General features: G+C 35.6%; 2 protein-coding genes across 3 annotated transcripts in view; both read left to right on the top strand.

The window, feature by feature from the left end:
* The first annotated feature begins 562 nt into the window (after window positions 1-562).
* On the top strand, window positions 563-23,321 carry LOC106085173 (alkaline phosphatase). Of its 2 annotated transcripts, none has more exons than XM_013249273.2 (4): window positions 563-686; window positions 20,725-21,311; window positions 21,378-22,500; window positions 22,574-23,321. In XM_013249273.2, the coding sequence occupies exons 2-4, from the start codon at window positions 20,835-20,837 to the stop codon at window positions 22,705-22,707; spliced, it is 1,734 nt and encodes a 577-aa protein (XP_013104727.2). In that variant the 5' UTR covers window positions 563-686; window positions 20,725-20,834; the 3' UTR covers window positions 22,708-23,321. The 2 variants fall into 2 exon arrangements, with proteins under 2 accessions (XP_013104727.2, XP_059223804.1); XM_059367821.1 differs by lacking the exon at window positions 563-686 and adding an exon at window positions 14,186-14,417.
* Window positions 23,322-25,836: 2,515 nt separating this feature from the next.
* The window catches only part of LOC106085189 (uncharacterized), a 60,862-nt gene continuing 60,777 nt past the window's right edge, over window positions 25,837-25,921 (top strand). The window contains exon 1 of the mRNA XM_013249298.2: window positions 25,837-25,898. The gene's annotated coding sequence lies outside the window, so the exon portion shown is untranslated. The remainder of the gene's footprint in view (window positions 25,899-25,921) is intronic.

Here is a 25,921-nt window from a genome sequence, read left to right as displayed (position 1 = left end):
CGTTTGGTAATGAGTATAAAAAGGACTCGCCAAGTGAGCAACAAACAAAGGAGTAAGATACAGACCTGCGAGGAAACAAATTGTTGATTGTATGCTTTATAAAAATATCATTCTCAATGAGTTGAGACATGAGAAAGAAATGAGCTGTATCAATAGGGCCCAAATGACAGAGCTTCAATAACTTAAAAAGTTGTATCCTCTTAATATATTATTTGATTTACGTACTAATCCCAATTTTTTTTTCCACACCAACCTTGCAAAATGAAGTTGTTTTTGAGTGAGCGGAGAATGATGATATCTTCCCTTGTTCTCTCATGCAGTCCTTTACTCTCTATTTTAGAATCATTACTTAACTGAAAAGTCTTATTGACCTTTGCTTAGCTTTGAAGAAATCTTTTGTACACTTTGCCATGTGACTGTAATTCATAGCCATGGAGATTTTGTGTGTCTATTCGACATTTGTTCTATTTCAATTAATTTCAAAAACGCGACTACTACATGTAATCGCAAAATAGCACATCCACAAATCTACCTTCGTATATATAAAAGTATATTCAAGCCAATTTGAAATAGTTTCTCATCGGCAGCACACCAATGAGTGTTACAAAATGATTGTTTTCTTCGTTCCGTTTTGCTGTCATCGTCATCTTGGGAGCTTGGCAATTTATTAATTTATGGATAAAATTGTAAGTACAAATAAATACACTTATATACTTGAAATGCAAAGTCTACAAAAGGCGCACAAGCCATTTACCTATTGGCAATTAAGTATTAAAAATTGATTACTGGCAAATAGGGTTCATATAAGTAAATCACATACGAAATCATGAGGGATAAACTGAGAAGGAGTCTTGAACGACGACTATAGACTGTACTGTAACTGTGTATACCTATCCCCCCACTGAACTTAAAGAAGCCTGTTGGTGGCACAAATTGAACAATACTAATCCTAATAGGCTTTGAAGGTGCGTGCAAAAAATATATATAATATAATTTTAGTCACGAGAGCTGCGTTTGCTTGTAATAGTACTGAGCCGGGGGTACACAATAACCAACATGACAGACTGGATATAGCTTGCACTAAGGCAAAGGCAACATGGACAGCACAAAAGTGTAGAAGCTAAAAAGTGTTGAACGTATAGTAATTTTAAAAGAACCGAAATATATGTTGTTCACATATCTGTTGTTCATTTATTTTAGATGGAGATTAAATTAAAATTGACTAAAACTTGGGTTCAATTGCCAGATGTATGAAATCCTCACCTCTATCTGTGAAGAAAAATGTTTACCTCAAGTCAAAAAAGGGTTATTTATCTCGCAAATTATCCACACACATCCCATAGTTGTCTTGAAAAAATAGTGGAGAGTCTTTTCTCATAAATGAATGCTGTTCGATTCGAGTTTTAGATCTATGATTGACCACTTTCTAGTGAAATTTACCATGACTGAATGTCTCACAAATATCACCAGTTCTGCGGAAAGGGTTTATTTAGTTAGGTTATGTTGAGAAGACGGTGCGGATATTAATCCGCCCACGTTATTAAGCCAGTAATCGGTTAGTTGTGCTTTCTAAATACTGAAAAGTAACCTCGAAAAAGAAAATCTAAGTCCAAAATTGCGTGCTACTTATAAAATCCCTGATTGTTGATCATACCACGCCCCCAAGTTGGTTCATGTCTGGTATTGTGTTCCCACGTAGTTAAGGTTAGGTTGAAAAAGGGATGCGGAAATTTATACGCCCCATGCCACTATGGAGATACACCTAAGCCAGTAATCGACTACTCTAAATACTAAAAAGTAACCTCGAAAAAGAAATTCTAAGTTCCTAAATTCCGTGCTGCTTTCAAAATCCTTAATTGTTTTCCATATAAAGCCCTTAAGTTGGTTCATGTCTGATATTGTGTCCCCACCTAAATACCGGTGCCTGTTAGCCGCGAGAGCCGGGCAATGACATAGGAAATGCTGCAACGTCTAATCATCTTTCCCACATGCCCTACACAGGCTTTCACTTGCCGCACCTATTTTGCATAAGTGAGCTCGTAGTCATATGTGTCCCGCTACAAAACCGAAAGCTATACTGACCGCCTTTCTACTTCCTTTCAGTAATAGCCTCGTCTACTCACGATTCGGATCTCCTCATAGGATTTTTGTCGCCCTACCTACTTTCTACTTCCTTTCAGTAATAGCCTCGTCTATTCACGATTCGGATCTCCTCATAGGATTTTCGTCGCCCTACCTACCGTTTCGCTGTTCCACAGTGTTAATGGTTACGTTATTTGTCCACGCTCTTAACTCTGACTGCGTCAATCCGAAAGTCTTCGCGTTAATCAAGTGCATTGACTACAGTCTTCTGTCCTTCACGGCCAATTCGTCTGCTCTTTCATTCCCTCTTACTGTGGTATAGGCCGGCAAGTCTAAAATTGCTAGGGGATGTGAGAAGGCATTGTCTTGGATTAAGGGACCAAGAACAACCACAGCTGTAGTTTACTGGTGCAACGACTCAATTGATGAACATAGACGTAATTGCATGAAAAAAAGGTGAAGGTACACCAGAGCTAAACGCAGGGGCGCAGCAGAAGCAGAACATGCCCAATATAGGGAAGAAACATAGGCATTCGGAAATGTCATTACCAAAAGCAAAATAGATAATAGGAAGAACTAAGAGAAGATGACAACCAAGACGCCTGAAAACTTAGATACAAAGTCGTTATGAAATATCTCAATCTCGCTGCACGTAGGTCCCGAAGGAGTCCCAGTGAAGTCTTGAAGATAAGAGCTGAGAAAAGGACAGAAATGCTTCTGAACATCTAAAACAAATGTCTGTTAGAAAAAATATTCCCAGATGTATGGAAACAACAAAGGCTAGTTTTGATCGGCAAGGGGAAAGGGGATCCAGAATAGCCATCGTCTTATTGTATATGCAGGACACAGTGGACCACGATGTATGCTAGACAGAGCGGACAAGCTGTTGGAGCGTTTGATAAAGCGTAGGCTCACGGAGGCAATCGCCGCGGGACGAAGCAAGAGAGTGGTATAGAATAGGGGCCCTAAAGAACGTAGGATATTGTGGAAGAGGACCAACGGCTGAACCCTCTTAGCAGACCCATCATCTTATTGGTAACGCTAGACGTCAAGATCTCCTTTAACAGCCTCAGATGGGTGGACGTTTTGCGGGGCATGAAGATGGACTTTAAATTGCCGGAGTATCTGATAAGGATCATGAGATGTTATCTAAGAGACCGGGTGCTCTTCTACACATCCACAGAGGGTATGGGAAGGTATGAAGTAACGTCGGGCGCTGCACAAGGTTCCATACTTGGGACCGACCTTTGTAACGGCAGCTACGACAGACTACTGAGGATGGAGATGTCAGTAAACACATTTATGGTCTGATATGCAGACGACATTGCCACTGTTATCACAGCAAGAAATACGGACGAAGCACAACGAAGACTACAGCAGGTCATGATTAGAACTAGACATTGGTTAAAATCCCATAGGCTACAGCAGGCAATGCAAGACTGAGCTACTGCTGCTCACAAGGAAACACATTCCCACAAAGATAGATATGCGGATCGAGAACGTCGTCTTACCCACTAGAACCCACCCAAACTGACATTTACAGGCCAGACTTAGGGCGATTAATTGCGAACATCGGATGACCTCTCCCAGGCAGGTTAAGCTAACGAAGGAGGGCTGCAATAGTTTTATTTATATAGAAGCGAGATTTGGGGTAAATCCCTACAAACCAGATCCATGGCTAAGAAGCTGCTCTTGGTACAGAGGACGGCCCCTCTAAGAGTTACGTCATCTTACCGAACAGTGTCTGAACCCGCAGTTCTCGTCGGTCTGGTGCTAATAGATCTACAGGCCCTAAAACGGATCAATATATATGACGACAAACTGAACCTCCAACAGGAGTACATATTAGAAGATATTTGACAAGACACGCTGAGCATTTGGCAGTTGATATGGAATAATGACACGCGCGGCAGATGGACCATTAAGGTCATCCTCAATATACAACAATGGATCGGTTGAAAGAAATGTGACGTAAACTTATGTTTGACTCAGTCAATATTTGGACACGGATGCTTCCGCAAGTAGCTACACTAAGAGGTGAAGAAGAAGAGGTGGTAGATGATGCAGAGCACACAGTCTTCCGCTATCAACGCTCGCAACTGTCGAGTGCGACTAGAGATCGGTGAAGTAAAGCAGAAAACCTAAAGATGTGCAGCAGAGAAAATATATGGAGAGCTGTGACAACTTTTGTCAAAGTGATACTCAGGTCAAAGAAAAAAAGAGTCCTTGACGCGGCAACAATATAAAGAGACTGCTATATGGAGAGGGCACCTGAATGCAGGAACACTATGATGTATGGCGTAAGTGCCACAGGGGATCCACCTCAAAGTAATGCGAGACACGTTCGAAACACGTTTATCGTGGATTTACGCGTATGTTTCAAGATATGCCAAATCCAAAAAAGGTTTCTCGCGCACGAAGCACTTCCAAGCAAATTATCGCATGTTTTTTTCTAAAAAACTGGACATATCGCAATTGTACCACTAGAACAGTCAATTCTGAACGGTACACAACTTGTTTGCCAGTTGTCTTCCATGAAATCAGGAAAACCAACCGCCGAAGACCGATCACTCTTCACCACGACAATGCGAGCTCTCACACATTGGCTCAAACAAATGCATTTTTGAGCATTCAAAACAACGATTTGATGAGTCATCCGCCGTATAGTCCTGACTTGGCACCGAATGACCTCTTTTTATTCCCTTACGTAATAAATAGAATGAGAGGTCAACGTTTTTAACACCTGAAGAAGCGGTTGAAGCGTTCAGAGTGCATGTTTTGGAGGTTCCTCAATCAGAGTGGCAAAAGTGCTTCGGCAATTGGTTCAAATGCATGCCAAAGTGTATAGATCTACTGGAAATATTTTGAAAAACAAAGATATGTTCGATGATTTATATTTGTTTTTGTTCTCTAATCCCGAAATATGAAAGGCAACCATCGTATCAGGTATCATGTGTAGATTAGAGCAGGCAAACTATCGATAATCGCAACATTCGATATTTTCAATGGTTTTAATAATAAATATCGATAGAATCGATACTATCGTTAATTTCCCATCACCTATATAGTTCAAACGAAAATGAGAAGCAAAAATCAGGAGATCGATTTATATAGAAGCAATATCAATGCACAGACCAAAGTGAACCAAGGTAAATAAAGTCAGTTGGAAGTCATGAGCCTAATCGGATGAAAATTGCGCCCTCCTTAGGCGCAATGTATCTTAAAGGATACATTCAGTGTCGGATTGCTTATTTTTGTTCAGTTTTGCAAAAAATTTCACATTTGCGATAGTATCCATCGGAAAAATATCAATCAATAGTCAGTCAAAAAATTAAATATAGATAGTATCGATAGTACCATCGATATTTTGCCAGCTCTAGTGTAGATGCTTAAATCTTCTCTAGCTTAGAGGTCTCGGAAGTATCTTGTACCGATTTTTGAAATTTATCAAAGTTTCTAAACCTAAACTATCACAATAGATACGGATAAGTCTATAAAATATATTGTATATAAATGTATCCTAAAAAGGTGTTAAAAACAACATTACATTAAGCTTTTTGTAAACACGTGCAATGTTTCTTTATCGAAATTCATTGAAACTGAGTAAGAGATTCTTATCTAATAACACGTGATAATAATCGCATATAATCTAAAGACGAATATGAGTAAGTGTGATTCTACTTTTAAAAGGGTATCAATTAAAAATTGTTTTCCCCAAAAATACTAATCTTATCGAAGATGTTGGCGGATTGCCCACCACACCACAAGAACCTATAATTTATTTTTTTTTTTGGCAAAAAGCATATGAAATGCTCACTCATTTTAAGTTAATCAATTTTTTATCTCAAAAAGACAATAAGAAACATTTGAAGTACCTTAGAGCAAAGTAAGACAGCGGAACCCACTTTTCTTTTTTTTTTTTCATTTTTTAAATTAAAAAAAAAGTATTAAGTAGCCACTTAAAGTCAAGGAGTAGTTCAAGAAATATAATAAAAAAGCCGCTACTAATCATATTCTTTGCTAGAATTAGCTAATAAAACTTGTCCATCTTTTTATGTCTGCACCACCTAGTCGTACTATTTGGTTGCCCAAAAAGTAATTGCGGATTTTTTAAAAGAAAGTAAATCCATTTTTAATAAAACTTAGAATGAACTTTAATCAAATATACTTTTCTTAATATCGTTAATTTCCCATCACCTATATAGTTCAAACGAAAATGAGAAGCAAAAATCAGGAGATCGATTTATATAGAAGCAATATCAATGCACAGACCAAAGTGAACCAAGGTAAATAAAGTCAGTTGGAAGTCATGAGCCTAATCGGATGAAAATTGCGCCCTCCTTAGGCGCAATGTATCTTAAAGGATACATTCAGTGTCGGATTGCTTATTTTTGTTCAGTTTTGCAAAAAATTTCACATTTGCGATAGTATCCATCGGAAAAATATCAATCAATAGTCAGTCAAAAAATTAAATATAGATAGTATCGATAGTACCATCGATATTTTGCCAGCTCTAGTGTAGATGCTTAAATCTTCTCTAGCTTAGAGGTCTCGGAAGTATCTTGTACCGATTTTTGAAATTTATCAAAGTTTCTAAACCTAAACTATCACAATAGATACGGATAAGTCTATAAAATATATTGTATATAAATGTATCCTAAAAAGGTGTTAAAAACAACATTACATTAAGCTTTTTGTAAACACGTGCAATGTTTCTTTATCGAAATTCATTGAAACTGAGTAAGAGATTCTTATCTAATAACACGTGATAATAATCGCATATAATCTAAAGACGAATATGAGTAAGTGTGATTCTACTTTTAAAAGGGTATCAATTAAAAATTGTTTTCCCCAAAAATACTAATCTTATCGAAGATGTTGGCGGATTGCCCACCACACCACAAGAACCTATAATTTATTTTTTTTTTTGGCAAAAAGCATATGAAATGCTCACTCATTTTAAGTTAATCAATTTTTTATCTCAAAAAGACAATAAGAAACATTTGAAGTACCTTAGAGCAAAGTAAGACAGCGGAACCCACTTTTCTTTTTTTTTTTTCATTTTTTAAATTAAAAAAAAAGTATTAAGTAGCCACTTAAAGTCAAGGAGTAGTTCAAGAAATATAATAAAAAAGCCGCTACTAATCATATTCTTTGCTAGAATTAGCTAATAAAACTTGTCCATCTTTTTATGTCTGCACCACCTAGTCGTACTATTTGGTTGCCCAAAAAGTAATTGCGGATTTTTTAAAAGAAAGTAAATCCATTTTTAATAAAACTTAGAATGAACTTTAATCAAATATACTTTTCTTACACTTTTTTTTCTAAAGCAAGCTAAAAGTAACAGCTGATAACTGACAGAAGAAAGAATGCAATTACAGAGTCACAAGCTGTGAAAAAATTTGTCAACGTCGACTATGTATATTAAAAATCCGCAATTACTTTTTGGGCAACCTAATAGTATTAGCCAGTTGACAAGTAAACATATTTAAGTTGAAAGTTGTCTAACATATGAAAGTTAATAGAAACGACAGAACCATTGAAAAATGAAAATGAAATTTAAAAGAAATATGCTTAGAGTGGAGTATAATGAAAAGTTTCCCATGAACATTCCATTAAGGAACAAACAAACTTCTCTCATATCTAGAAGTGCTCTCCGATTAAGTTTTAAGCTCAATGATAAGCGACCTTCTTTTTAAAGCCGAGCTCGACCGACGTGCCGCAATACAAAAGTTCTTTTGAGGGAAATTTTTACATGACATAGTACTTCACAAATATTGCCAGCATTAGGAGAGGATAATCACCGCTGGAACTTGTTCCTGATGTCCTCGCCGGAATTCGAACCCAGTCGTTCAGCCTCATATTCTAACCTCCACGCTACTGTGGCCTTCTAGAGAAGAGTACACAGCACTATTAATCGGTTATTATTATCTAACATCACAGGATTCACAGAATAAGTTTAAGCCAAGCGATCAGCCGACATAATTTTTTTTTTAATTTTTGGCAGTACTTGCCATTGAAGATTACATCTTTTTCTCTTTTTACATGCATTCTTTTTTTACGTATTCTCCTAATTGATGATATTTTCAATCGGCAGATTTGATATACTTAATTATGTTCATGGGGACTATCCACTTTATGTTTTCGCATGTGTCCTAACCCTCTATTAGAAAATCCTGCTAATATTGCATGATATCCAAAACTATCTAGTACAACTTTGTACTGAAATTCTATCCAAAACATCTGACTTGCTTTGGATAGTACTAAAATAAAGCGTTGTTTCCATGCCACTGCCATTTTTTCAGGTTTTGATTTCATCTGAGAGTATGACAGAACGCCATACCAGAAGCAATTGCACCCGATCCTATTAAAGCAATTTGTCATCCATATAGTCTAACATCATTTGATTAATAACAATTTTTTTCGATAAGATTAGGACAAGCCATACATTTTGTTGTTTTCAATATTTTGTTACTAATCTCATCATCACAAAGGAAGTAACAATAATTTTTTGACAATTATTTACAGTATTTAAAAAAAGAATGTTCTATCTCGAATTACCTATTCCCCTGTGTATGTGGTGCGCAAACTGCGAAATCGCCACCATATTTATTTGCACTCCAATTTATATCAAATCTAATAAATTTTTCAGATTTGTTTGCACACTTAAAAAATAAAACCAAGAAATAATTACAAAAAAAAAACAGAAAAGAAGCAAAATAAATTTTGGTAGCCATATCCGAATTTAGACCGAAATGAACCATATACAACACGGATGTCGAATAGCCCAACATAAGTCACTGTGTCAAATTTCAGCGAAATGTATTATAAATGCGCCTTTTATGGGGCCAAAACTTTAAATCGAGAGATCGGTCTAATGGCAGCTATATCCAAATCTGAACCGATCTGGGCCACAACCCACTGTCCCAAATTTCGGCGACATCGGACAATAAATGCGCCTATTATGGGCCCCAAACTTTAAATCGAGAAATCGGTTTATATGGCAGCTATATCCAAATTTGGACCAATCTGGGCCTTGTCCCAAATTTCAGCAAAATCGGATCTTAAATGTGGCTTTTATAGGCCTAAAACCTTAAATCGGCGGATCAGTCTATATGGGGGTATATGAAGATATAGTCCGATATAGCCCATCTTCGAACTTAACCTGCCTATGAGCAAAAAAATATCTCTTATTTTAAATATTGTAGCGTGATTTCAAAAGACAGACGGACCAACAGACGGACATGGCTAGATCGTCTTAGATTTTTACGATGATCAAGAATATATATACTTTGTAGGATCGGTGGTGGGTATAATAAAAAAACAAGAAAAAAATTAATCATACATATTAATCATCCTAGCTTATTATAACCCCACTACCAAATCCTTAGTTATATCCAAATATAGGCTGGTCTGGATCATATTTGATTCGGACCCCAAAAACTCTTATGGAAGTCGCAGTTTCATTGAAACCGGGCAATAAATCCGTTTTTTAATTGGTATTAAGAGCCTAAATATGTTCCAAATTTCTGCTCAATATCTAAATTTTTGAAGGCTGTAGCGTGATTACTTTTATATATATATATATATATATATATATATATATATATATATATGTATATATATATATATATATATATATATATATATATATATATATATATATATATATATATATATATATATATATATATATATATATATATATATATATATATATATATATATATATATATATATATATATATATATATATATATATATATATATATATATATATATATATATATATATATATATATATATACATATATATATATATATATATACATATATATATATATATATATATATATATATATAAAAGTAATCACGCTACAGCCTTCAAAAATTTAGATATTGAGCAGAAATTTGGAACATATTTAGGCTCTTAATACCAATTAATATAATATAATATAATAAATTAATATATATATATATATATATATATATATATATATATATATATATATATATATATATATATATATATATATATATATATATATATATATATATATATATATATATATATATATATATATATATATATATATATATATATATATATATATATATATATATATATATATATATATATATATATATATATATATATATATATATATATATATATATATATATATATATATATATATATATATATATATATATATATATATATATATATATATATATATATATATATATATATATATATATATATATATATATATATATATATATATATATATATATATATATATATATATATATATATATATATATATAGTAGCGTCGTATATGGATATTTTAATGTGTTGCAAATGGAACGACTAAATGAATACACCAACAATCCTATGGTGGTGGATATAAAAACTAAAAAACATTAAAAAAATTTCGAAAAATATTTACAAAAAACGTTAAAAAGTATTAAAAGAATAAAATAATTAAAAAGTAATAATAAAAAAAGAAGCAAAATAAATAAATATATATTACAAAGATCCAAAAATGTAAAAAAAACCCCAAAAAGAATTAAAATAATTAAAAAAAGGAAAAAAACATGAGTAAATATATCTTAAAAAAAATTATAAAATAAATATATAAAAAAAAACTTATTTTTTATTTATGCTCGAAGTCTTTCTTTTTTATTATTTATTCATTGATTTTTCGCATTTCAATGAAATGCAATATCAAGATAGAATGATCTACAACAAAAAATGCATTTATTTTTGGAACTATTGACATCACTGTTTCTATTTCCTATTTAACTTACATATCTTAATAAGAAACAAAACACGAACAAAAACTTAATAGTTATGCAAGCGTCTTCAACAGTGGTTGTGTGCTTTGCTACTGTCTTCTCCTTTTTCTTATTGGACTTGGACTGCTTAATTAATTTAATTTTATATTTTGAAATATAAAATAACACACAACACCACAAACACACTCAGATTCCTATTTACCAGCACAAAGACGAAATTGATAAAACGAAACCATATCAAATGCAATAAAGATGAAGCTACCGGATGCTAAAAGCTATGTAACAGAGCCACCAAATAAACTAAAAAAAGCATAAATCTGACATTAAATTAAGGAGTAGTAACACAAAAAAACAGCTTTTGCAGAACACTTTGCAACAGAATACCATGAGCCAAACTTAGAGAGAGTGAGAACAATAGATAAAGAGATAAATTACAACAAGAGACACTAGAAACACTACATGTTATCAACGAAATGCATGAATTACAAAGCAGCCACAGCGAGATCGCAAGCAACTATTGGTACAACGGATGAACAAAGTCGAATAAGAAAACCCAGATGACTACGTCAACAGTCAGTCGCAAAACTATTAGGTTTTTGTTTGTGTTTTGTTTAGACATGTATGTAAGTTAAATAGGAAATAGAAACAGTGATGCAAATAGTTCGAAAATAAATTTATTTTATTGTAGATCACATCTTGAAAATGCATTTCATTGAAATGTGAAATATCGGTGAATAAATAATAAAAAAGAAAAAACTTCGAGCTTGAATTTAAAACAAAAAATAGAAAGCATTGAATATGATCTCGAGCTGGAAGATGTTCGAAAAATCACGAAAAGATTTTAAAGATCAAAATAAAAGAGCGTAAACAGACATAAAAAATTAATGAAAAAGGCCGAGTTAAAACTAGTGAACATATATAAATGGCAATTCCACGAAAATTGAGGCCATTACTTAAAAAAATAAAATTTTAAATTTCTAAGTAAAATTATACCTAAGGGTAGCCTTAGAAGTAAAAATATTAATTTCAATATAAAAAATGCAATTAAACTCCTTCTAAAGGCCAAAACAGAATGAGCGCATTGTGCTTTGTTTTTCAGTGTCGCCTTGGAAAATGCAACTCTGCAAACAAATCCCACAAAATCAACGCGCAAAAGTAAAACCATTTTTATACTCACCACCATAGGAAGGGGGTATTCCGTTTGCAACACCTCGAAATATATTTTTGATCGTCTCGAAATTCTGCGCCGATCTAGCCATGACCGTCCGTCTTTAAAGCCGCTTTAAAGTTTGCACAGATACTTAATATCAATTTAGGACGTTGGGGATTGCAAATGGGTCATATCGGTTCAGATTTAGATATAGCCCGCATCGATCTCCCGATTTGACTTACTGAGCCCTTCAAATCTGCAACTTTTATCCGATCAGCCTGAAATTTTTCATGTGGTGTTCCGCTATAACTTTAAACAACTGTGGCAAGTACGGTCCAAATCGATCCATAAACTGATAAAGCTCCCACATAAACCGATATCCCGATTTGACTTCTAGAGCGCGTACAAGCCGCAATTTCTGTCAATTTGGATTTGGCTGAAATTGAGCTTTTAGTTTTTTGTTATGACTGAAATTTTGCATACGGTGTTCTGCTTCAACTTGTGCCAAATACGGTCCAAATCAGTCTTTAAACTGATATAGCTCCCATGTAAACCGGTTTCTCGATTATCCTTATTGGGTTTCTAGAAGCTTTAATTTTTGCTGCTTTGATTTTAAGTTTGGTATGTAAAATAAAATTATGCCATATAACCATATCTATTTGTATAAATTTTTAGCAGAATCTATTGTGGTGGGTTTCCAAGATTCGGGCCGGCCGAACTCACGCTTTTACTTGTTAACTTTAAAAACTTTTTCAACGCGACGCTCAAAAATAAGGCAAGCACAGCGCGCTTATTCTGTCTTGGCCTTAAAAGTCCCAAACATGCTCGCTTTTCATGTAACCGCTGAACATCCAACTTATAATAGGCCGCATCACTGTTTTTCAACAATGGTAAAATCCTTTCAATGCTAGCTTTTAGAAAATATTGGAGTTTACTGTTGAAAATATGTCCTTGAACTACGCCAAGATTTAAGGTGCTAGCCAGTCGTAGCACATTAATTTTGAGATTGAAGTCCGTAACTCCCGTTTCACATTTTCAATACTGGCAAAATCTATGACATAAAATGATAGTTCGATAGACGAGGGCTGCTACATAAATTTCTGGCCTAATAATGAAAATGCTTTTTTTTATCCTCGACCAGTTAGGAAAGGCAAAATCGGGCGGATCCGACTGTATAATACCCTACAAAATCGATTCTACGTACAACATTTTATACATATAACCTATGCTTAAATATAGTCTGTATTTTAAATACCTATTGAAATCCCGAACCTTGCAAGATCTTTTTACGGCAGGACCTAAATTGTGGCTGCTGCAGTTTTAAAAGCGTATATCGGCTATAAGATGTATTTTGGAGCTTTATCTAATCCATGACTGATTTTGATGAAATTTCGCACACATATTGAGACGTCAAATAAAACACGTCATGCAAAATTTTGTCAAGATCGGATCAAAATTGTGGCATTTAAAGCCTTGAAAAGCCATATCGGATGAAGAATATTTTATTCCGATACAAAATATTCCCAAGATTTATTTTTTCAAAAAAAATGTTCATGTTTTTTTGTAATTAAATAATTTAAAAGTTGTTTTAGGACATGTTTTTAATTTTATTTAATTTTTTTTTTGAGTGTACCCCACTTCAATCGCCTTGCAATTGTCCATATTTTATTAAATTAAGCTTTGGTTGTTAATCAAGAGAGTAAGAATTTTAAATGCGTGTGCAGCAGACTCTGTGGGCATTGGGCACTCTGCGATAATGTTGATTATGACGTCTGTTTTCAGAGAGAAGAGAGGCAAAACGAGAGCGAATGAAAGAGTTAACCACCTGCAAAGGTGTTAATGACAATCTTAATAATGATGATAAGTGGCAATCATGAGCATGACGATTGTATCGACGCGTTTTAAATTATTGGATTTATCAGCATTTTTAAACTTTTGTTCAAAGAGTTGCAAGTTTAATGTGTTATTAAGCGTGGCTAAGAGAAGTACGTAAAACGTTCGCAAACAAATATTAAAAATAAATTTCGGCTATTGTAAAAAAAAGCAGTACGTTTTTTAATTATAAGGAAACATATTATGGTGAAATTTTAAATCGATCATTCAAATAAGTGCTAAATAAAATATTTTAAAGGAATTTTGCGAGCAAAAAAAAATAATTACGAACAATTAAAACTGAAACTTGGCTTGCAAATTTGCCCATGAACATTCCATTAAGGAAGAGGTTCAAAATTGATTTATTATAAAAAAACACACACACACAGTTTATGAATTCTTTTGCCATCTGGAAAGAAAAAAAACAGCTGTTTTGTCGAAATCTCTCAAAAGTCAAAGCAAGAAACAAGATTAAAGTCTCAGTAGTAGTATACGTTGGCTCATATCGAAGTGAGTATCCATTCCATCTACTTCCACTATTGCCAAACTTGTTCGCTCTCTTGTTTTCATTTTTCAAACAAAAAAATTAATTTAATGCCATAAGTGAATGCAATTACCAAAATTTTTTTTCTCTTCTTTCGAAAACATAGCATTTAAATAATGGTTTGTACTTGAACCAAAACCTTAAAACAAATACAACATACCATCTAATTAAGATTAAGGTGTATTTAAAATGAAATAATTGGCAGAGTTCCAATAATTGTGGTAAATTATATACAATTAAAGCCCCAAAAAAGTTTATTGCCACTAGATGGGAGGAATTATTAATGAATTGTGTAAAAAAACTCACAAACACAAATAAAAAATGTTGAAAAAAATGAAATGGAAACAATTGTTGAGATATTGAAATTATAACTGTCAACGATTAATTACAAAAAGTAAAAACGTGCTAAGTTCAGCCGGGCCGAATGTTAATATCTACAACCATGGATTCTGCTAAAAATTTACAAAAAAATTTAATAGTTTCACTTTACAAAACAAATTTCTGCCAAACCAAGTTAAAAACGAAGCTATTGGGTTGCCCAATGGGAGATGCACAACAACTAATCCCATGGCAGCCGGTTGTACGTACCGGATTGACGAGATGGATTCCTTCATCGGGAAGTGCTGCCGCCTCAGTGTACAACACACTGCTACAACAACAACAACCTTGGCGTGCTTTCTACGCACGATTATGGTCCGCACCGGATTGAAAAACAAAATCCCTGATGATAATCAGAATTGTCGATTTTGGAGTGAAGATCGGCCAGAGGCATTGCAAGAGCTACCAATGGATCCAGAAAAAGTCACAGTTTGGTGCTTGCATAACATGTGGTTTCAACAAGACGGTGCCGCATGCCACACAGCACGCATAACAAGTTGGCCGCCTAGATCGTGCGATTAAACGCGTTTAGACTTTTTTGTGGGTCTATGTTAAAGCTTATGCCAATACAGGCAAGTCCGCTTCAATTGACGCATTGGAAGACAACATTGATACCGGCCGAAATATTACAAAGAGACTAAGCGAATGGACCATTTGAGGCGCAGTCACGATCAATATTTGTATGAAGTAATCTTCAAACATTAAATTATATGGACCGTACTATCGATACAAATGAAGATTTCATGCATTTTTTTGAATTTCGCTGCATGGAGTGGATGCATTTCCGATCATTGTGGATGCATTCCGATCATTACGTCATTACGGCGGTGAAGGAGCACTGAATATATTGCAAGGTGCTGTGCCAACATAGACAGCAGTGGGTCACAAGCGTCATCGTCGTCGGACTATGTGACCCCTCCGACCTCTCCCGTGCGGCAATATACGTAACAGCAGCACCCCAGCCCCAGTATTACTGGGCCAGTCCTGGGAAATGTATCAATTTTGAATTTAATTGCAACGGTCTCCGAGGCAAGATCTACGACATAGTACATTTTATGCATATTGGTTGCAGCGATTCAGGAGACAAAGCTGACCAACAGCAACCTGCACAGTTCTCTCAGATACAATGAGCTACGTAAGGATCGCTTAAGAAGTAGAGGTGGTAGGTAGTAGGTGCTCTTGGCGCTTGTGACACCTACATGGAATGAATGGCGATAGCAGCCAAACCTCGTACTGCCGAGATAGAGCTATGCAACGTGTTTATACTGCTGGTTGGTAGTTGCGACCCAGTTAATGGCCAATTTACAGGCCCGACATTAGTGTTCTAGTGGACTTAAATACGCATCACGTTTAATGTCTTTTCTCCCCTAGGCAAAGCAGATTGAAGACTCCACGTATTGCACGATGATGGAGGATGCCTCCACTAGGACTAGCATAAGAAAGAGGTGCAATAGCTTGCCAAACATTTCCATTGCATTCCCTGATACGTATCCGGGCAAGACGTCATTTCTTTGAGATCAGACCACCTCCCCATAATACTCATCATGACAGACCACCTCCCCATAATACTCATCATCGACAGACCACCCGACTTCATAATCTCTGAGCGCCGGACGCTTATCAATTAGAAGAAGGCCGACTGGGTCGGCTTCAGGGAGTACACCAATCGCCGCTACAGTGAGCTAACACCCCCGGCATGGGATAGTTGTGAGCACCGCATAGGTTGGTGCTGTGAGCACCACACTATGTGGTGTTCAGTGCTGTCACGAGAAGCTTAGCTGCGAGCTACCGTGTAATGGTCAATCAGCGGTACGAGCGGATAATCACAGTGAGAGGCCGGGCGGCACCGGTTCTAGCACAAATACTGAATGCCTATGATGTTCGGTATGCCAAGGCGGGTTAATGGCGTCTTTAAATAGCCAATGGCCACCCTGTTCCCGCGGCTTTGGACCAAAACTAGCTTGATCACCTACAGGAGCTTGACGAGGATCCACAGAAGATGTGGTGGTTCCAGGCCATCTCCGCACACATTTTCCGTGGCTTCAATCAGCCTGGCATTGGACCTATCGAAAGCATTAGACACGGTCAGCCATGCCAAACTATTTTAGGACATTGCCAACGCGTCTCACCAGCCAGACATGAAACGCTGGGTCGCCAATTATCTGTGAAGTCGCCTGTCATTTGTGAAATTTAGCGATAATAAGTCGGAACCCCGTAAAATGAAACAGGGATTTCCTCATGGCGAGGTGATATCTCCGGCACTGGTTAACCTCTACTTATCCTCCATTTCACGCCCTCTAAACGGCATTGAGATCGTTTCATATGCGGACGGTTGTACGATCATGTCATCAGGGCCATAACCCAAAATTGACATTTGCGAAAGGATAAACGTCTACGTCAACGAACTTGCCGCTTCTTTCGCTGGAAGAGATCTGAAGATATCTGCCCTCAAATCTCACGTTGTTCACTACATAGATGCATGAAGTGGGTATAGAGCTGAAAGTGATAGACGATGGTGTGATTCCGACCATCAAGCGTCTCAAAATACTTGGTGTCACATTTGACAGCTCTTACACTTTCTCCTCACATGCCAACCATGATCCCTCTGGACGCATGCGAAGTTTTTGAATCTGGATATTCAACAGAACTAAGCAGATAAAAATAAAATACTACACATTGCTACAACAACAAAAAGATCAAAAGTTTCAGCTTGTTATCCCATGGTGGCTGGTTTATTGAAAGTGCAAAATAGACGCTTTCCAAATAAATGCCACATGTGTGTTTATTAAAATTAAAACCAACGTATGGAAAAGTCATCAAAACATGCATTGCTATCGTTTGTTCAATAGAGCAGAGTAAACAGGCAAGTTAAGTTAAACAAGAAGTTTCAAAAAACAATTGAATGTTATAAAAATCTACTGGATTATTGCGTAGACTATCTGACTTGGCGTATATAGATAATAAAAACAATTGTTCTTTGAATACGTCTCCATGCCATAATAGCAGAAACATAAAATGTTGCTTTATATATAGGGCTAACCAAAACATTTGGCCTATTTTCTCTTAAAAAAATTAAAGTCACTTTAATATTAAAATTTTAAGACCCACTTGAGTTATCTCAAGAATTTATGGCTTAGCTTAGCCTTTTAATATAAAAAGTAATTGCCGTAATCTAAAATATCTTTATGGTCGCTATATCACACAATGTTGAAAGCTGTTTTATGGACACCATTACAAAGAACTTTTAGCTAATTTTGGCAACAAAATAGAAGTGCAGAACACTTTTCTTGTGTATTAAGTGATTTGTCGGTTCGCCTATAATGGAATGGAAACATCTATAGACATCTAATATCTGGTATCAGCCTTTTCCAACCTAACCTATTACATTGGTTACATTTAACATAAATAGAAGAGTCTTAGATTAGGTTTGAGTGGCAATCTGTCCCGTCCATTGTGATACCACAGATGAAGGGAACTTAATTGTTTAAAATGATATCTGATTTCCATAAAAGTAACGAGATTTATTATAATAACACCAAAGCATTGGGAGTTATGCTAGAGCTGCCTTAAAATGTTGGTCTGTCGCCTCAGTGTACAACACATTGCTACAACAACAACAATAAATTCAGTAAAACGGTCTTAGAAACCGAACGGTCTTGTAGGCTATTGAAAGAATATCTTTAAGGATCTCTATAACTTACAGGGCCTCATCATGCCTTAAATCCTTTTAAGGGATTTGAAAGGAAATCTCTTCACACCGCCTAATGGTATTTAGATGTAGATAATTTCATCGAAAAACTTAGAATGCTTGAATCACCCTAAAGATGATATTTTTTATACACATCACTATAGGATAGGGGATATTCTAAGCTAATCGTTTCGTTTGAAGCACCTCGAAATATTGATCTGCGACCCCATGAAGTACATATTTTCTTGATCGTCTACAGCTATCTAGCCATATCCGCCCGTCGTCCGTCTTTCGAAATCACAACAGCTGTCGAACGCCCAGCTTGAAGTTTTGCACAGATACTTTTTATTGATGTAGGTCGGTGGGGATTGCAAATAGACCATATGGGTTCAGATTTGGATATAGGCCAACTATAAATTCATCTGCGGATTTGAATTCTCGAAAGAAAATTGTTCGCTTGAGTGACACAGCATTTGTATATTTGGCAGAAAATCCATTTGAAGATGTAAAATATCCCGGTTTTGTTGTTGTTGTTATAGCAGTGTGTTGTACACTAAGGAACAGACCTTGCCGATGATGGACTCCTTCGGGTCAATCCGGTACGTACAACCGGCTGCCATGGGATTGATCCAGTTTTGTGTTATTACAAATTCAACAAAGGGCTTTCTAGTAAAATTCAATAAGTCTGTGAGAAGTAGCTCATATAGGTATCACTATGGGTTATATGATCGCAGTGGAATGGGGACTACAACTTTCGATGAAATTCTGTTGTATATATAAAACTGACTAAATACTTTTCTTCAAATGGGAACATGTATGCAGTATATAGTAACAATTTTCTTTAAAATCGCTCTATAAAATCTGCTGAGTTCATACAAACCAAAGAAGACTATCGTTTGAGTGACACCATCTTAATGGGTTCGACAGGAAGTCTTAAAATGCTTAAAGCTCCATTAAATGGTTATATTATATATACAACAAATGCATAATTCACAATAGAGACTTCGAACGATTTTACTCGTTCACTCGTTCGTAGTTTGGACTCTGAATTCTTTGTTCAGAAATAACACATTGTATAAGACTATTGAGAACGGAGTGAAACAGATAACAAGGCACGAGATGAGTGAATGCAAAAAAGAGCTCTTTAGCAAAAATAAAGATTGATTTAGATTTCAGTGAGTGCACGTTGTAGAATGCATGTATTCGGGTACATTTTGCCACAGATAGAGTATTACTTTTCTTGTCGTCTGCTTTCGTAGTACGAAATTCGTACGATGACAAAGTGGTTGATTTGGCAAAAGCATGGGTAAACGCACACACACGTGTAGTTTTTTTTTGAGAAAATATACAGTTTGCTAACGATATGTGTGATCAGTTCATCTTTTGAAAATGACAACGAGACAATTTCATATGACTCAGTGTACAGCGAATAATTTCTCATATCTCAATGTAGCGGAGATGAATTTGAGATAAAAATACTCCCAAGCAATGAATGGTGTTTGCTTTTCAAAATTATCTACTCAACAGCAACTTGTTCGTTTTACTCTATCTTCAATAGTCTTGAAATACAATAACATGAGGGTTTAGCGAAAACAGTTACCAATTAATGGTTTTTTGCAGGCCTTTGATACAAACAAAAGAAGTCGTCCGTTTGAGTCATTCGTTGAACTTAAAATAATTTCGTTTAACTTTGTGGACGATCTAATATGCGCAGCGATGTATTATTACAAACTCAACAAAGCCCTGCCTAGTTTAGCCCAGTAAGTCTGGTTTTAGACTATGGAAAATATCTAATTGAGGTATTACTGTCAATTTACACAATCTCTGGGAATGGAAATGGGAGTTTGATTTTTAAATCCAACCCAACCATGTCCATAAATGCTGAAGCTAGAGGTATTTTAAATTTAAATCTAACGTCTACAAATTCAATACAATGTGTTGTAAGTAAATTTAGCTAAAAATTATACCAAAGTCTAAACATTGAAACACTTAAAATAAGTGTTTGTTTAAAAATTATCCCAAATTGGGTCATAAACAAGCCAATGCACACGCTGCCTTTTAACGCCAAGAGGGGAACGAAACTTGCATATAATTTAAGTATACAATTACTCTCATAGGCATTTGTATTCTCTAAGATAATGATATTTATAACCCAAGTATAAAAAATACTATCTAAACAATTGTTTTTTCACTCTTATCATTTCTAGAATCGTTTCAATTCATTGTTGAATTGTACGTCTGATAAAACATCATAACCTCGGACTTCACCATACTCAGAGGTTGTAGGCATAGGTGTGCGAAAGCTCAAAAATTAACAATGGATACGGATCGCAAACATATCACTTCGGAAAGTGTAAACAGCTCCCTCGACTTACCCATGGACGCCTATAGTCAAAACTCTAATGACGATTTGAAACCCCGCAAACATCGTGTCTACAAATCAAAAGTTTTCATTATTGCCATTTCATTTTCATCGATTTTACTCTTGGTTATGACTGCAGCCTTTATTGTGCATTATACCGTTGGTTTTCCTTCGTCCCTATTGCCGGAAGAGGGGGAGAAAGAAGCTTTAATTATGGATATGCCAGAGGAACAACGTGAATGGGTTGAAAGTGGACTTAGGGAATTGAAAACAGCTGTGCATAGGGTTGACAATAAAAGAAGAGCCAAAAATGTGATATTGTTTGTGGGAGATGGCATGGGACCCAATACTGTGACGGCGGCAAGAATTATGGGCTTCAAGGAGGAGGGTTTAATGTCTTGGGAAAAGTTTCCCGATATGGGTCTACTGAAGGTAAGTAATATACCGATTTTTTTGTAGGAAAATATTTCATTCCATGATTTTTGTTTATAATTTCAGACCTATTGTGCCAACAAACAAGTACCAGATTCATTCTCCACAGCTACTGCTCTCTTTTCGGGTATTAAAATCAACTATGAAACAGGTGGTGTAGATTCTTCGGTTAGCTTGGGCAATTGTTCTGCCTCTTTGAATCATGAACATCATGTGCAATCTATACTAAAATTGGCCCAAGATGATGGCAAGCTCACTGGTTTTGTAACTACCACTCGGGTTACACATGCCACACCGGCTGCTTTGTATGCCCATACACCAGATCGTCGCTGGGAATGTGAGAAGACTATGCCTGCCACAGCCATAGGGGAGGGTTGCCGGGATATCGCCCGTCAACTTATTGAAGATCCTACGGGACAAAAAATCAATGTCATTATGGGTGGAGGCAGACAAATGCTGGTCTCCAATGTTACAGGTTCACTGGCAGATCCCATAGATACATGGTCCTGCAAATCGGCGGATGGCCGTAATCTCATCAAGGAATGGGCCAGCGTGAAAAAGGCCAACAACGAAGCCTTTGTAGTGGCCCAAAACACAGGCGAATTGGAGGCCATAGATGCCGAAAATACAGATTATGTTTTGGGCATCTTTGCCAACGGTCATTTGATGTATGATTTTGAACGCGATACCTCGGCCAAAGGCATGCCTTCATTGAAACAAATGACCTTAAAAGCTTTGGAGGTTTTAAGAAGTAAAAATCAAGGCTTTCTTTTGGTTGTAGAGGGTGGTATGATTGATCAGGCCCATCATCGGGGAACTGCTCGCAAGGCCCTCAATGAAGTTTTGGCTTTTAACGAGGCCATTAATGCTACCATCAATGCTTTGGGCAGAGATCTCAAGGATACTTTGGTTATTGTGACGGCAGATCATTCACATACCTTGAGCATTAATGGACATGCGGCAAGGGGTACAGATATTTTGGGAGTAGCGGGTAATTCCAAAACCGAGGGTACTCCCTATACCATATTGACATATGGCACCACATATCAGGGTTTTCAGGCTGATGAGAATGGCATGCGTGTTGATCCTACGCTTCATGATACAACCGATTGGGAATACACACAACAGGGTGCTATCAATACAGATGAGAATTATCATGGAGGCAGTGATGTGACAATACATGCAACAGGTAAGTGAGGGAATGAATATGGGGAAATTCATGAGACAATTAATTTATTTGTTTTTGTATTCTTTCTTTTCAGGTGCCATGTCTTATCTTTTCCATGGAGTCCATGAACAATCCTATGTGGCCCATGCTATATCATATGCTTTGCGAATTGGCCGTTTTCGCGACAGTTCCATAGCGGAAAGTCTAGCCGAATTTTTACCAGCATAAAATTTTGGATTTAGTTGTCTAATTTTTAGGACTTTTCCTGGGAGCCTTTATAGAATCTTGTCTTGAATATTTATAGTTTAGTTAATTTTTAATATAATTAGTTGCTAAATAGGCATATTTGTGATAACAAGAGCTAAGTAAAATTTTTAATTTATAAATGAAAATAGTATTTAAATTTTAATTAATTATTTTTAATTTTTCTAGTTAAAATAAATATATTTTTGTAATCACGAAATCAATTGGTCCAACTAATTTCTTTTTATTAAAACTGCTTTAATCCGGAAAATGATAATATAAATTACATAGTGATTTTGAAAATTATGTTGAGAAATTATATTTAATAAAAAAATAACACAATACCAGACATGAAGCAACTTAGGGGGATAGTATGGAAAATAATTAGGGATTTTGTAAGTAGCAAGGAATTCCTGACTTATATTTCTTTTTCGAGGTTACTTTTAAGTATTTAGAGAGCATAACAATCCGATTACTGGCTTAGGTGTATGTCCATACTGGCATGGAGCGTATTAATTACCGCAACCTCTTTTCCACCTTACCTTGTTAAAAAATTATAACAATTTTTGAGATCTTAATAAATTGTTTTTGTTGTTCCACTTCAGTGGGTTTATGATTTATGATGGGTCTATGTTAGGGGTTTCAAAGTTTTAAAGATTCTTTCGCGGATATTCTTTGTTAGTTCGTTAACGCGTTAACACTTTTCAGTGTTATCTTCCCAGAAGGTTTTTGAATCTCAAGCTAATGTACAAAAGACATCTGTATACCAAATTGCATTGGAATCTGAACTTTGTCCCAAAAACAGAGCCTAAACTAGTAAAAAAAAGTATGGAGGGGCTTAAGTCGGGCGATGCCGAAATTTTGATACTCTACTCCACGCAAGCTTAATCTTCAGAATTAAAATTGACATTAAAATTAAGTGTAGAATTTCCCTACATATTAAAGGAGTCGTAGACAAATCCGTTCTGCAAAATTTTGAGAAGATCTGTTGACTAATGCGTTAGCAAAGTCTCTAAAATTGAAATTCCGTGGATACTTTGGAGCTATATCTAAATCTGAACAGATTTTAATGAAATTCACTAGCGGTTAAAAGAGTCATAAGAAGAGGAACCCCTGTGTCAAATTTTATGAGGATCGTTTAAGAAAAGACCAAATTATTGCAGTATTGCTAAAAATCGAACGAAATGTATATATATTACTTTGAAATTCAACAGCTATGACAGAAATTATAAGGGAATTCTTTGTACCAAATTTCGTGTGAAACGGTTAACAAGAGACTACATTAGTGCAAAATTAGTCAAAATCGGACGAAAATATATAGGGGAACTGTACCCAAATGTGAACCGATTTCAACCAAAACCCACACCTTTAGTAGTTGTCGCAGAAGAAAGCGTATTGCAAGTGTTTGAAAAGATCAGGTGATAAATATCGGACAATACATAAATATGGGAGCTATATCTAAATCTAAACCAATTTTTATGAGATTCACAAGTCATCTTCCGCAAAATTTCGAAAGGATCGGTTAATAAGGAGCTCTTTATTGCATTTTTTTCTCACAATCGGACTAACATATATATGGATGCTACTAAGTTTGTAATACCCTGTACCACAGTAGTGGTTTAGGGAATAAAAGTATATTTAAAATCATTAGCCCTATTTTCGGATCATTCTAGCCGTTATAAAATGGAAAACAATAGCCATTTCATTACCTCCAATATTTATAGAGGTTCAACTGATTCTTGTTCAAATAAATTGCGTTTTTTTTAAATACCAACAAAGTAATTTTGTGCAATATGCAAAATATTTATTCCAGCATGCTATTAATCACACAAAATGGCTTGTGCCATCACCTTATTTTCAAACAAGTTGATTCGTGCATGAGCTTGATAATTAAAATTTTGTAATCAAGCTTAAATTGTTTGAAGTTGAATTGAAATTGAAATTTGTTTGGTTATTAAATAAATAAATAAACATATAATAGAACATGCATGTATCACTTACCTTCTACATATCGCCTTAATATTTTTTATTGAAATAAAGTACAATTAATTTCAGCTGCATCACATCAACTTCGCTTCACTTTGTCACTTTAAACACTTGCACACAAACAATGGGGCCAAATCAATTGTAAGCTTTATCCAACTTTTATCCTTATAATTGTCCAATATGTTCCATAATTTGGATTTCTATCTCTTTATTCATTAAATTGTTAAATCACTGAATGGCAAATTTACGAGTTGTACTGTTGCGCTTACTGCAATAGTACAATGCCGCCAATATTTGCTATTATAACGCCGTTGAATATTTAACCTATAACAGCATTGCCATTTAAGACATATTAACCCAGGTGGTGAACAGCAAAAAGCTGAGTAAAATTTTTTCTCGCGAAGTGCACTGACTTTCAAAAAAATTTGGTTGAGTGTTTACATTATAGTTAAGAACTATAACACACAACCAATGAAAAATGACGCGAACTAGTAACATACCCAAAATCAGTGGCTAGTGACACTGGTTTTGACTGATAGTGCAGTAAATATTTTGTTCTTGGACAACTGCCACTGTTTTATGGTCTATTTTCTAAACAGATTCACTTTGTCAATTTTATTCCATTGTGATATCACAGTAGTGACATACCAGGCCTCTGTTGGGAATCGAACCCGCGACCTTCGCACTGGTTGTTGTTGTAGTAGTGTGTTGTACACTAGAGCGACAGCCCTTACCGGTGAAGGAATCCATCGGGTGAATTCGGTACGTACAACCGGCTGCCATGGGATTGATAATCCGAGCACGCTACCAACTCGGCTACCGGGGCGACCTACATGTAGTGTTAGTGTGCCACAATTCATACGTTAAAATACCATATGATCTGAAAAAAAAATTTTGTTGTTTTTGTTTTTCAACCATAAGCTGTGCTTTGAGATTATCTCGTGACTTGTGATTTTCTCGTAAGCTATTCAGAAGTAAAATGGTTATCGGGTGCGTGAACTTGTGTCAACATGAATTGTTCGTGCGTGAGCGGGAGTTATTAAAATGTTTGTCCCGTGAGTGTGAGTGAAAAATTACTCACGTGCACATCTCTAATGTCAACAGCTGATAACAATCCCTTTGCCCAGTGCATATTTGGCTGTCAAATACATGCAGTCACAATCGTTCGTTCTTGAATGCTGTAACAAAGTGTTGGTGTTTATAAGCTTAACTA

Source organism: Stomoxys calcitrans, chromosome 4 (genome assembly GCF_963082655.1).
Source record: "Stomoxys calcitrans chromosome 4, idStoCalc2.1, whole genome shotgun sequence".
NCBI lineage: Eukaryota > Metazoa > Arthropoda > Insecta > Diptera > Muscidae > Stomoxys > Stomoxys calcitrans.
This window is presented reverse-complemented; position numbering and strand designations above follow the sequence as displayed.

What these genes read in the sequence shown, in the direction of transcription:
- LOC106085173 (XM_013249273.2), top strand. Translation starts at nt 20,835, where the DNA reads ATGGATACGGATCGCAAACATATCACTTCGGAAAGTGTAAACAGCTCC. An exon ending in CCGATATGGGTCTACTGAAG is followed by an intron (nt 21,312 to 21,377) that starts GTAAGTAATATA and finishes TTATAATTTCAG; the next exon opens with ACCTATTGTGCCAACAAACA. An exon ending in TGTGACAATACATGCAACAG is followed by an intron (nt 22,501 to 22,573) that starts GTAAGTGAGGGA and finishes CTTTCTTTTCAG; the next exon opens with GTGCCATGTCTTATCTTTTC.